Source organism: Ciconia boyciana, chromosome 7, assembly GCF_034638445.1.
Source record: "Ciconia boyciana chromosome 7, ASM3463844v1, whole genome shotgun sequence".
Classification (NCBI taxonomy): Eukaryota; Metazoa; Chordata; class Aves; order Ciconiiformes; family Ciconiidae; genus Ciconia; species Ciconia boyciana.
This window is the reverse complement of record NC_132940.1, coordinates 37,485,981-37,498,238: the sequence shown is the minus strand read 5'-3', so window position 1 is coordinate 37,498,238 and position 12,258 is coordinate 37,485,981. Positions and strand designations below refer to the sequence as shown.

The 12,258-nt window shown below is 60.5% G+C and overlaps 1 protein-coding gene across 1 annotated transcript; it reads left to right on the top strand.

The window, feature by feature from the left end:
* The first annotated feature begins 6,302 nt into the window (after positions 1-6,302).
* MAB21L4 (mab-21 like 4) lies at positions 6,303-11,895 on the top strand. Its single transcript, XM_072867341.1, is given in 8 exon segments — positions 6,303-6,478; positions 7,138-7,478; positions 7,481-7,690; positions 8,796-8,858; positions 8,861-9,005; positions 9,842-9,995; positions 11,200-11,556; positions 11,803-11,895. Coding segments are annotated over 8 exon segments (1,539 nt in total).
* Positions 11,896-12,258: the final 363 nt, after the last annotated feature.

Sequence of the window (12,258 nt, the reverse complement as noted above, 5' to 3'; positions counted from 1 at the left end):
CCCACTGTCCCACGGCAGGGGTTGCCCCCACCTCGTGCCACATGGTCCCAAAAGTCCTGTCTCCCAGCCCTGCCGTGCCATGCCAGGCCATGCTGCAAGCTCAGCTCCCAAGGGACACGGGGACATGGTGGCACCAACATGCCCCCTGCCACCAAGAGCATCGCCACAGGGGCCATCCTGGGTTTCTGCTGGCGGGTTTTCCCTCTGGAGACAGGCAGGGCAGGCAGGAGGGAGCAGCCCTGCAGCAGCCATCCCAAGCATGAGGGAAGGATTTTCTTTCAGGCAGGCTTCGCATGGGAAAGCATCACACTGCTCCCCCTGCATCGTCCCAGCCCAGCTCCCCGGGACATTAAATTGAAAGCAGCAAACCAAGTGGGGAAAACAGCTGTGGACCACAGCCGGCAGCCATTTCCTCTGGGCCAGGAGCTGGAGCCAGTGCGAAGCTGGGCTCTGTGCTGGGAAGGCTGGGAGGAGCATGGGGGGAAGCAGCCCTTTCCCCACAACATCTGGCCAAGCTCCGGCCACTGCTGCCTGCTCCCTCTCCAGGAGTAAATGCCCCTTTCCTCTGCCCGCAGCTGCATTCAGGGTGTCCAGCTTCTTGGTGGCCTCCGAAACGGGACCAGGATCCCCTGTGCCCACCCCAGGGGGTGGGTTCATTGGGGCTGTCACTCTGGAGTGGGGACTGTGCAGGTCCCAGGGGCATCCCAGGCATTCATCCCAGGCTTCCCCTGCCCTTCCTGGCACCTGTGACATTCCTCAACGAAATGCCTTGGTATGGGTCCCAGCAGCATTTGGACCTGATGCTTCCTCCCAGTCTCTGCAGGCACCCGACGAACAGGTTGAGGAGGCCAGCAGGCGCCAGGTGCTCTGCGGGACAAGCTCGCCCGCTGCAAAGCTGTGCCAGAGGGAGAGATAGATGCCACCTCCAGGAGTGACGGATGGAGGCAGAGGTCCTTTGGCTGACGCCAAGCCTGTCTCTCCCCAGCATCACAGCAGCAAGGTTGCCCCAAATCCATGGGCAGTTGCTCCCCGGTTCCTCCCAGCTGCTGCTCACAGCCCCAGAATTGCCTGCTGCCTCCCACGAAAGGCAGCCCTGGAAAACCACTGGGAAAGAGCACAAAGCCCTACCCGCCCCACCCAGACAGGCCCCACGAGTCGGGGGGGGGGGGGCGTGTGGAAAGGACCCAGGGAGCTATTAATGATCCAGAGAGCGTTCAGCACGGATGCTTTAGGGTGGAGGGGCCTGCAGGTCAGCACATGGTTTAGATTTGTCTCTCCCCCTCCCTTCCAGCTAATTAGGCTGAGCACAGAGACCATTCCCTACAGATGCCGAACACGTGGGCAGCACAAACATCACCTCCCGTGGGGGTGGAACCAGCCCCGGGAGCCCCCTCCCTGGTGTGGGTGAGGCAGCCAGGTAGCCCAGGGAGGTGCACAGGCATTTGGCGGGGAGCCAAGATTTTAGTGAAGGGGTTTGAACTCGTTATCTGGCCCGGGTTCAAAGAATTCAAGAACAAGAATCACGCACGTAAATACAGGTGGTGGGAAGAGGCTGGAGGGCAGCCAGGACGACGGAGGTTACTGCAACACACGGCTCCCACTCTCACTGAGCTGCCCAAGTCCACAGCAGTGCCTGCCTCTGCCCTCCAGCTCTACAGGGCTGTTGGAACAGGGGGGACCCCTACCCCTTTCTCACCCCCTCGCCTCCCCCTGCCGCCCTGGGATCCCCCAAACCACATGGCCCGCATCTGGTGGCTGCGGGTCAGCTGAGCTATGGTGGCAGGGTCATCACTCGGTGGCAATCATGCCCCCTGCCTTGCCCCAGCCAGACCCCCAAGTGAGCAGAAAGAAATGGGGCTGGGGCTCTCCAGGTGCTGCCATTTTAAGGCTGCTCCCCTGCCTCCCTGGGGAGCAGCAGCTCAGGGCTTCTCAGTGGTGCCGGGGGGATGTGGTGCCACCAGGACATAGGAGAGGAGCTGTGGCTGTGCTGGTGACTGGTGACATAGGTACAAATGGAGATGTGGGACCATTTAAATGGACACAAATCTCATTCCCTGGGAGAAACCCTGGCCCAAGGCTCTCATCCCACTGCTGCAAAGCCAAACTTTTGAAATGCTGAGGGCGCTGCCAGCTCTGGAGGGATGGGGATGCTGCCAGGGAGTACCCCTGCCACCCCGTGGCACCGAGGGCCACCCTGCCACTCCCAACGCCAGTCCCTGGCCCTGCCACACAGCTCTGGGGAGGACAGGGATGCAACGCTTCACCCAAGGATTTCTCCAGCTCCTGGTGCAGTTCCAATGCAGTGGACAGTGCCGAAACCAGGACATGAGGCTGAAACCAATGCCTGGCGAAGTCCCATCCCTGGCTGGGGGTCCCAGCAGCAAGTGGCTCGAGTTGATGCAAGTGAGAGCCACCTGCCACCGTGGTCCCCAAACCACATTAATGAAGATCTCAAACCTGCCATGAACCTGCGCCGGCAAGTCTGGCAGCCCACAGGGCAGGGGCCAGCCATGGGCACCTCTAGCATTGCAGTGTGGAGTCAGAAAGCAACACCGGATTTCCCAATCTGGCTGAAAGCTCCTCGGGTGTTCTGCTGCTTTGATTATTTGACAGACCATGTTTTTTAAATTATTCTTATATAAATATTTACACGTTTTTACAAGAACCATGCTTTGAGCAACAGGCCGTGGCAGAGGAAGGGCCAGAGGGGAGGGGGCTGGACGCTGGATTGCTCCATTCCTGCTTCGCAGGTCAGCTGGGGTTTGAACATGACTGGCAGGGGACACTGGGCTGCACCCATGCCCAGGGCCCTGGGGTGATGTATGCTGGGTGTTGACAGCCTGCCTGAACGAAAGGTGGCTGGTTGGTGAGATCCTGCCCCTTCCCCTTGCTCCCCTGGCTTTCCTCTCCCCAGGGAGCAGAGCATGGCCAAGCACCAGACCGGCTGGGGGCCAAACTGCCTGCTGTGGGGTGCACATTGCTGGCCACTGCTGGGAGCCCCATGCAGCCCCACACATGTCCCTGGCCTCACCCCCAGTCTCATGCCTGGCCCCCTTGCCTGGCCAGGTCCAAAAACCACCTCCCGCAGCCACCCCGAGCAGAGAAGGTCCCTTCACCGCCCCACTACCAGGCAGCAAGCGGGGACATGGCTGCCAGCGGGATGGAGACCACTTCTCTGTTCCCCGCTCCCACCCTGGGTGCAACTCCTCCATTCCCCACTCTCACCCTGGGTACAGCTCCTCCGTCCCCTGCTCCCACTCTGGCACTGCACCCTGGCCCAGCCTTTGTACCCTGGGCCAGGTCAGAGAGGAGGCAGTGGATGCAGGGAACCTCTGCAGAAGGGGATGGAGTGGGAGGCTCTGGGAGCTGCTGCAGCCCCTGCATCTGCTCCCAAAGCCCTGGGGCCAGGGCTGCAAGGACAGGGGCTGCAGAAAAGCCCCCTGCTGTCACGGGGATCCTCCTTGCCGGCCCTGTCCTGCTCCCCAGGACTGTTGCTGTGGTTTTTGGGAAGGATGAGGGTGAGCTCCCCCACCTCCCCTCCCCCACCCACAGATGGGATCCACAACCCAGCATTGAGTTTTCCGCTGAGCTCAGCAGAAATTCACCCAGAAGGTCAGTGACCAGAGAAAGGGACGATCCATCATTAAATAAATTGTTTTCTTTTCCCAGGATAAAGAGGAGGAAAAGCGGGGGATGATGTTGGACCGAGACTGTAAAAAAGAAAAGAGCACAAGGCAGGAAAACCACCCTCCGCGCTCCCTGCCATTTGTAGCCTCAGCTCCTTCCCTGCACTTTTGCAGGGCTTTTACAGCCAAAGCTTTTAATGTGATTATAATAATTATTTCTTTCCTAGAATTTTTTTTTTTTTAATAAACAGCCTCTTTTGAAATGTCGCTTGGGGAAGCCAAGACTCCAGCTGAGCCCTGGCCCGGAGGAAGGAGCAGGGGCTGGGGGAGCATGCAAATGTGCGCGGGTGCGTGCAGGGAAGCATGTGTGTGTGGGAGCGCGCAGGCACCCGTGGGGGCACCCTGGCGTGGGGGGGGACTCCACTGGAGCTTGCGAGCACACCCGGGGATGTGAAAACCTGGCAGTTCCCCGGGGACAAGCAGGCAGGGGGTTCCTTTCCATCTCTCTTGGTCTGGGTGCTCCATCTAACTCCCGCCTTGCACCCCTGCTCTCCGGTTCCTCTGTGTGGTTCCGCCAGCCCAGAGGCTGGGCTTTGAAATCTGTTGTAAAGAGACCCTTTTTGCCAAAATAAACAGCCTGTCATGTTAAATTACTCTCCCTTCCTCTCTACCTCCCCTGCCTACATCCCCCCTCCCCATCCTAGCTGTTTTGCTGGGGGCCATGCCACTCCAGGCAAACTCCTGACTCTGGCAGGAGGCTCATGGGGTGCAGGGGTGCTGGTGCTGGGGCTGGTGCGGAGCTGGGGCACTGGGGCACAGCATCTCCTACCTCCTGCATCCTGGTCTCCCCGTCACCCGCTAGCTCCTCCATCCACCAGCTCAAACCCCTGATGTCTTTCTGCTGGGTGGTGATGGCATCTTGCAGGGTCCAGGGCTCAGAGGTGATGCTGCGCACAGCATCCTATGGAGGAGTGAGCTGACTGAGGGACACTGGGGGCTTGCTGCAGTCCCTCACCCACCCCTGCCATGTTGAGTGCTCCCATGCCCTCAGGTTTTTTCCTCTCTTGCTTGCCCTTGCTCTTATTTTTGGGTTGTTTTCTCTCTCCTGTTTCTAACAGAGGAAAAATTCATAGAACCATAAAATGTCAAGATGGAAAAGGAGCGATTAGCTCATTTCAGCCCGGCCCCTTTGCCAGTGCCAGGCTGTTCCCTGCCAGCCTTCCAGTGACTTGCCCAGACCGAGCACCGTGCACTCCAGCCATGTCTTCCACAGCCTAACCAACCTTCTTGCTAGGAAATTTTCCCCCACGTCTCACCTCCAATGGTGATGTGCCACGTTTGAGCCTATTGCTGGGTTACGCGTCCTGGCGCTGCCCTGAACACCCAGCCCTGTGCCATGCCTGGCTGTGCCGCTTGCCCCCACATATGGCACGGCCCCAAGCAGGGCTCAGCCCTCCGGTATTTTGTTGCTTCCTCTGCACGGGATGGAGTTTCTGCTGTCTCCCCACCACCGTGACCTGTGCCATCCCCTCCTCATGCCAGCTCCTCTCCCTCCTGCTGGGTGGCATCTGCCTTGGCCTCCTGCGGCACCTGGCTCGGGCTCTCCTGGGGCAGCAGGGAGGGATGCCAGTGGGCATGGGGTGGCCTCACGCCCCATGGCCCCCATGCACAGGTTGCAGTGCTGGGCAACCTCCCTCTGGCAGGCCAAGTGCAGGCAGGGGCCAGACCTGCCACACTGAGCTGCCTGCTTGGCCTTGGTGGCCATTCCCCTGCTTCGAGGGGGACCCCACTCTGCACCCTAGCACCCCCCCCACCAAGCTGTCCCCCGGCCCAGGGTGTCATGCAGCATCCGGCAGCGCCTTCGGCTGCTCCCACCTCTCCCGACTGGCCAGCTGTGTTGCCAGCTGTGCCACCAGCTGGCATCACTCCCCATCCAGCTCTTCCTTCTCCCACTGTGCCTGCAGCAGGGCTTCTGCCTGCACTGCCTGCTCTGCCTGGGCCTGGCAGCAGCAGGGTAGCTGCTCCTCCAGGGCCAGCTCCTAGCCCCTTGCCTGCAGGGGAGAGGAGGAGGAAGGAGAAGGGGAAGGGGAACAAGGAAGAGGAAGAGGGAAAGGGGAATGGGAAAGGAGAAAGGGGAAGGGTGAAGAAGGAAGGGGAAGGGGGAAGAGGAAGCAGGAAGGAGAAAGGGGAAGGGCAAGGGGAAGGGGAAGGACGAAGGGGAAAGGAGAAAGGGGAAAGGGAAAAGGAAAGGGAAAGGGAAAGGCAAAAGGGAAAGGGATGCTGAAGGACTGAGGGCAGGTACGAGGGTACAGCCAGAAAGGCTGTGCGGAAAAAACAGCCAGTATCTGCCCTGTTGTGGCCGGAGCTGCCCTAACTCAGGGCAGCCCAAGGGCTAAGCTAAGCCTGTCCCAGGCAGCTCTCGGGAGGTGGAAGGTGATCGAGACGCCGCTCAGATCCTAGCACGGACCCAAAACACAGCTCTTGCCTCAGCAGCATCTGCTCCTCCTGGCGGCAGCCAGGCTGAGGACTGCCACCTCCGGCGTCACGGTCCGCTGCGACCCCGCTGCCCAGCGGGTTTGGGGCCGAAAGCGCCGGTTTGCGTGTTCGCCCGTGGCGATGCTCCCCGCGGCCCAGCGCCGTCGCCAGGCAACCGCGCCGCCAGGGCGCGCCGTCGCCATGGCGACCGCAGCCGCCACGCTGCGGGCGTGGCGGGAGTGGTGTTGCCGGGGTGATGGTGGGGCCTACCTGCGGGGCGGGGCGGGGCCCATGCATGAGGCGGGGCCAGGCCCACCGCCTTCCCTACACCGCGGCGGACAGGGAAGGTCGCCGGCCTCGGCCTCGGCGGCAGCCGGGTTCGCAGGGTCTGCCTGGCCGAGGGGCGCCGGGAGCTGCCCACAGTGCGCCGGCCTGGGCCTGGGCCTGGGCCTGGGCCTGGGCCTGGACTAGCTGTGGGCCGCATGCAGGACTGGGCCCAGGGTGCTCTGCCTGGCCGAGGGGCTGCCTGTATCTGGCAAGCTTGAGCCTGAGCCTGACGGAGCCGTGGGCTGGGCACGGGGCTGGGCCTGGAGGGCTGCACTGAGCTCCTGCATGGTGGGCGTGGGGTCCCGCAGCCCTCCCACAGCCACCACAGCTTGGCCTGGCTCCGGCATGAGCCTGCTCCCAGCTCCTGTGGGCGCAACACAAGTTCAGAGTAGACCTGCCCCAGCAACCCCAGGCAGCTGGGCCTGCTGAGCCAAGCTGGGCCGGGGTGGGAGGGTGGTGGTTTGCCTTCAGCTGGCACTGGCATGCAGCCCCAGTGCTGAGGGAGGCGTGGGAGACTGCAGTGTAGTTCTGGTGCGACCCGCTGGCTGAGCATCCCTTGTCATCCTGCTGGACTGCTGGGGGGGCCATGGTGTGACTCTATCGTCTGCCCTGGAGGGACATGGTGCTCCCGGCCTCTCTCCCTGGCACTCGCCCAGCAGTGGTGCTTGTCAACACCTGGCTGTGGCTTCCCTCTGCCTGCCCTGCGCAGGCTCCCAGCCCTGCCCTCCCTGCCCATGTATTTCTACTCCTGCTTGGAGCAGGCTCAGGATGGTGGTGGAGCTGCCATGGCAGCCAGCACTTCCCACTGGCACAGCTATCTCGGGGTAATTGTGTCCCGCGAGAGGCAGCGGCTGGGGCATTTCCAGCAGGCCAAGGACATTCTGCTGACCCTACTGGAAGGTGTCCATGCCAGGGAGCCCTGCTTCCTCGCAGACTATGCCAGGAACCTGGAAGCCTCCGAGTTTGCTCCCTGTGCTTCCGAGGATGCTGTCACCATGGAGGTCCCCCTGTGGATCAATGCTCTGGGGGTGCTGATGTGCTGGCTGGGGGACACCCAGTCAGGCACTGTCTGGAGCTGGGCACCTGTTGTCTGGAAGTGTCCTCTCTAGGGACCAACTTGGAGGACTGTACCAGCGCTGTGGGTGTGATGGAGCAGGGAGGTGGTTTGGGATGCCTGGTTCCTGGCGAAGTCCTCCAGCGGCTGAAAGAGCTCCTTGTTTCGGCCGTTGTGTGCTGCCAACACCACTTCCTGCTTCAGCCAGGTGCATACGCCAGTGGGGTGCTTCCCTGCCCGCAAGCTGCCTCCAGCACAGCTGGGGAGTCCAGCTCAGCGGTGGTCCCAGCGCAAACAGGCTGGGGCATAAGTCACCAGGCACATGGCTCACCGAAAGCCTGCATGAGTGACTGAGCACCCTGCTGTGTGCTGGGACAGGCTTTGCCCTCAGCTAAGGAAGGGGAGATGCAAACTACTCTCTGCCATCCCACAGCAGCAGAGTCATCCTCAGGCATCTTCACCCTGGGCTGATGGCACCCTCCTTGGTGGGTGGCAGCTCCACATAGGGTTCACCCACCCCTGCTGTTAGTCCCCGGGGAGAGTTTGCTCAGGGACTTGGCATACTTGGCTCATTCTAACTGCGTTCCCCCTATCTCTCCTGGCCTCCAAGTGCCCCCTACTCCCTCGAGGAGGCTGTTTGGAGGGTGAGCTGGAAGCATGTCAGGACTGGACCGGGACCTTGGGGCATGGGTCTGACCCTGTGCACACACGGGCCCCAGCTGGGAACAGCATCCCTGGGAAGGACACAGTGGGGAAGGGACCCTAGGAATGCCTGTAGGGGTCCCATCAGCTTCTTCATGCAGTTCCATCTCCAAAGGTGCTTCTTGAAGTAAATCTCAGCCCTGATGGAAAGGCAATGTGAGAGGACCAGCAGGTCTGAAAGTCTCTTAACCCAGGCTCAGCAAGCCCACCATTCCCTCCTTCCTCCTCAGCCAAGCCAGAGCCCTTTGTCTTCCTCTACCCCCACAACGTGAGACCTTTCCTGGTCCATTTTTCTTAGACCACGTTGTTTTTCTTGGCACTGTTCAGCTACCCAGCAGCACGGCCCTGTTCAGCTGCTTGGGGCTTCCTGCTGTGTCCACACCCACTGGACTGGCCCTGAGCCCCACTGGAGCAATGCTCCTTCCCGAAAACCACCCCAGTGGGGTTTGGAGAACGGCTTTTGCCGGGGAACAGCAGCCAAACTGCAGCACTGGAAAGGGATGAGTTGAGCGGGGTGGGACATGCCCACGAGGGTTGTGGCACATACCTGGTTCAGCCTGTGGGACCAGCTGTGGTAACCTCCTAACTGCGGCCAAGCCCTTTGCATCTAGGTGACCTCAGTGCTGAAAATCTGCAGGAAGACACTATGGAGCTCTCCCTGCTGATCCGCAGTGGCACTTTGATGTCGTCCCCATGGTGAGGAGGCAGCAGGAGCCGCTCCAGCTCAAGGGGCGTCAGAGCAACAGGGGCTTTCCTGAAGGCAGCCTCTGGAAGGCCACAGAAGAGGCCCACTTCATCCTTGCCACTCCCTATTGCTGGAGGTGAGCGGCTTGGCAGCATGTGTATTGGGGTGACCCTGCCCTGGGGAATCCCACCTGGCCAGAAGAGCTGCTGGGTGTAGGCAAAAAGGGGATGGGAAAGTGGAGGGACATGTCAACAGGGGGGTGAAGTCACCCCCCTTGTGATGCCCAAACCTGCTGCCCTGTGTTGGGGAAAAAACATCAGTCAAATTTCAGGCAGCTCAAGGAAAGAGGAGGGGGATGCAACTGAAGGAGCCCCCTCCAAATTGTTTGCAGGAGCTGAACCCTGGCCACACGGAGGGTGGCAGCTCTCAGACCCCTGCTAGGGCTTTGGGAGCAAGCCTGGGCATCTGGCAGCAGCAGAGTGACGAGGTGCCTCCCAGGGAGGCGCCCTTCCCTGCGCATGGGAGGAGGGGCAGGGTGACACACATCTTGCCTGCCAGCACTGCTACCCAGCTCCAAGGAGGGGCTGAGCATCCAGCTGGACCAGCCCAGGCTTATTAATGTGGTGCAGCTGGATGCTCGGCCCCTCCTTGGGGTCCAGTCCAGCCTCCCCCTCCGGGGCAGCCTGCAGCCCTCCCTGCTGCACATAGGGGAGCACAACCCCACTTCACCTTCCCTTCACCTGGGAAGGCAGGAGCTGCTCAGCAGCATCCCCATCATGCTGCAAATCTCCCTAGTCCCTCTTCACCAGAGGCGGGTGTAGGAGGTGGATTCAGGATGCTGCATGCCTGGGGCCATGTGGGTGGCTGGGGGGGATCCTCACACATGCCAGGTCACTGCAGGTATCCTCTCCTCAGCTGGGACGATGCAGGTCTCCATCCTCCCTCTCGCTGGACTACACTTTCTCTTGCCAGATCCTCCACTCACCTCCCCATCCTGAAGCTGGTCCAAGCAGTGGACGCACTGAAGGGACCCCGTCTGGACAGCCTTCACCTGCTTGACCAGTTCTGCAGCCAGGACTGGAGAGAGGAGGGTGGGAAAGGCGGTCTCACCTTCAACCACCTAGAGGTAGGTAGGTTCTACTGGCGGGACCGTGGCTCTCCAGGCAGGCAGAGCCAAGGCTGCCCTCCTGCACTGTGCTGTGGCCGAGTCGCTGCTGGAAGAAGATCCCAAGCAACAAACCCAAGTGCCTGCAGTGCTTTGGGATGTACCAGCCCATGGCTGTGTCTGGAAAGGATGCACACCAATGGCCAAGGTTAGAGGGGTTTGATCCTTCTTCCTTGCAAACAACAAGCACTTGCTGTATTGAACCAGCAACATCCAGCCTGAAACACCCTGAGCGTTAAGAGCTGGGGCTCTGTGCTGATGTGCCAGGTGTCTCCTGGCACAGGCTGCCTATGTCTGCAGGGGCCATGCTGGGAATTGCATTGCCATGCCTGCCATGCCACAGGTTGTCCTGTGCCCTGGCATTCTGAGGGTGGTGTTTCCTCTGACAAAACCCTCTTTCCACACCCAAGTTGTTTTCAGCACTCTGGACCATGCCAGCTAGTGATGCAGGTTGGGAAAGGGGCAATGCTGGGGACAGCACCTGGTGACACAATCCGGGTGTGCCCTGCCTTGTGGTGGCTCTCCAGGCCAGGGTGGAGAAGGAGGCAAAGTTTTCTTCTGCTGAGAGGACAGCTCTTGCTCCAAGTAACCCAAATCCTGTGGGTTTTGCTTTATGTTGCGTTCTTTGATTTTTTTTTTTTTTTTAAAGGGCACAGTATGCCTTTGTCCTTCAAAAAAGCATCTTCTGCTCCAGCTCTCTGTTGTGCCTTGCCCATTATGCCATATCACCAAAAGGCATCAGTGCTGGGCCATTTGCCAGTGTAGTGTTGAGGAAGCTGACATGGCAGCTGCTAGGGGTTCACCTGCCTTGCCAATGGCTGATGGAAACCACAAGCAGGGTTTTTTACTATTGCTTGGTGCTTGCGGAAAGCTTGAGTGTGTTGTTGCAGTGCTGCTGCAGAGCTGGGACCTGCCCCGGAGCTGAGACAGGGGCTCTTAGGGGAGTGAAGCAAAGGTTCAAAACTAAAGGGCGGTGGGGTATCGGCTGCACCTGCAGCAGCCAAAGCAGCAGCTCCAAGAGCCTGCACAGCCCCAGGCTGCTGAGGACATGATGTCTGTATTGAGGGCTCAGCCCCACGGGTGGTTGCGTGTGGACCTGCAGGGTGTGAAGGCATGGCCTTTGTGGGGAGTGTCTGATCCCACACCTTTCTCTCCTTCCCTGCAGATGGTGCTGCTGTGGAGCACGGAGCTCTTCCCCTCCCCAGAGGACTGGCAGGACCTGGAGGGCTCTGTCTACAGACTCTTGGTGATCCTCCTCCGCTGCCTGGCCACCCGGCACCTGCCCCACTTCCTCCACCCAGAGGAGAACCTCTTCCAAGGAGAGCCCCCAGACCTTGCCTCCTCCTACCATAAGGTGGAGAGCTTCACCCGGGATCCCTGATGCTTCCTCTGCTTCCATTTTGGCCTCCCTGCATGCACTGACAGTTGGCAGGCAGACCCTGGCACCTGAGCACTCCTGCAGCTCCCCTCCGAGGACGGGTCCTACTGGGATACAATCTACTTTGACATCCTGCTCAGCCAGGTAACAGGGACCGGAGACCCTGGGCTGGTCTCGCGAGGCAGGGTGCGGCAGCACCAGAAACCATCTGGGCTGGGCAGCTTAGGATGCACTGGAATTTGCCCCCCAGAGCTCTCCGGCCCCTGGCAGCTGCTGGCATGCACTGCCCAACCGCACCGTGGAGGCTGTGGGAGGCTGGTGATGCTGGGGCCTGGGCATCAAGCGGAGTGGGGAGCGCTCTCCTCTCACTCCCCACCTGCTTCCACTTAGTTCCAGGTGTACCAGATCCAGGATGGCACATGCCACTTGGCAACGTCCCAGCTCCTCTCCAAGATCCAGTGAGAAATTCCCCAGCAGAGCTGAGGAGGACCCTGCTGTCGCCCCATCTAGGTGTCCCAAAACTCAGGGGAGTGCGAGGTGAGCTATGGGGCCAGGGAGCAGCATGCTGCCATATTGCCTTTATTGAGGAAAGATGGTACCAGGGAGCAAGCGCATGTCTGCTGCAGCTGGGTGGGGATGCAGGGATGCACGGCCTCTCAGCTCCCCTGGTAGAGCTGGGTGCCAGACAGGGTGTTTCATCCCAGGGTACCTAATCTGGGGGGGATGGATAGCATCCTGTGCTGCTGGGCTCTGGTGCAGGGATGGCAGAGAGTGACGGTGGTGGGAGGGGAGGGGACCTATGCTTGGATCCTGCATCCAGCCCTAGTGTCAGCTTGCAGTGAGGCT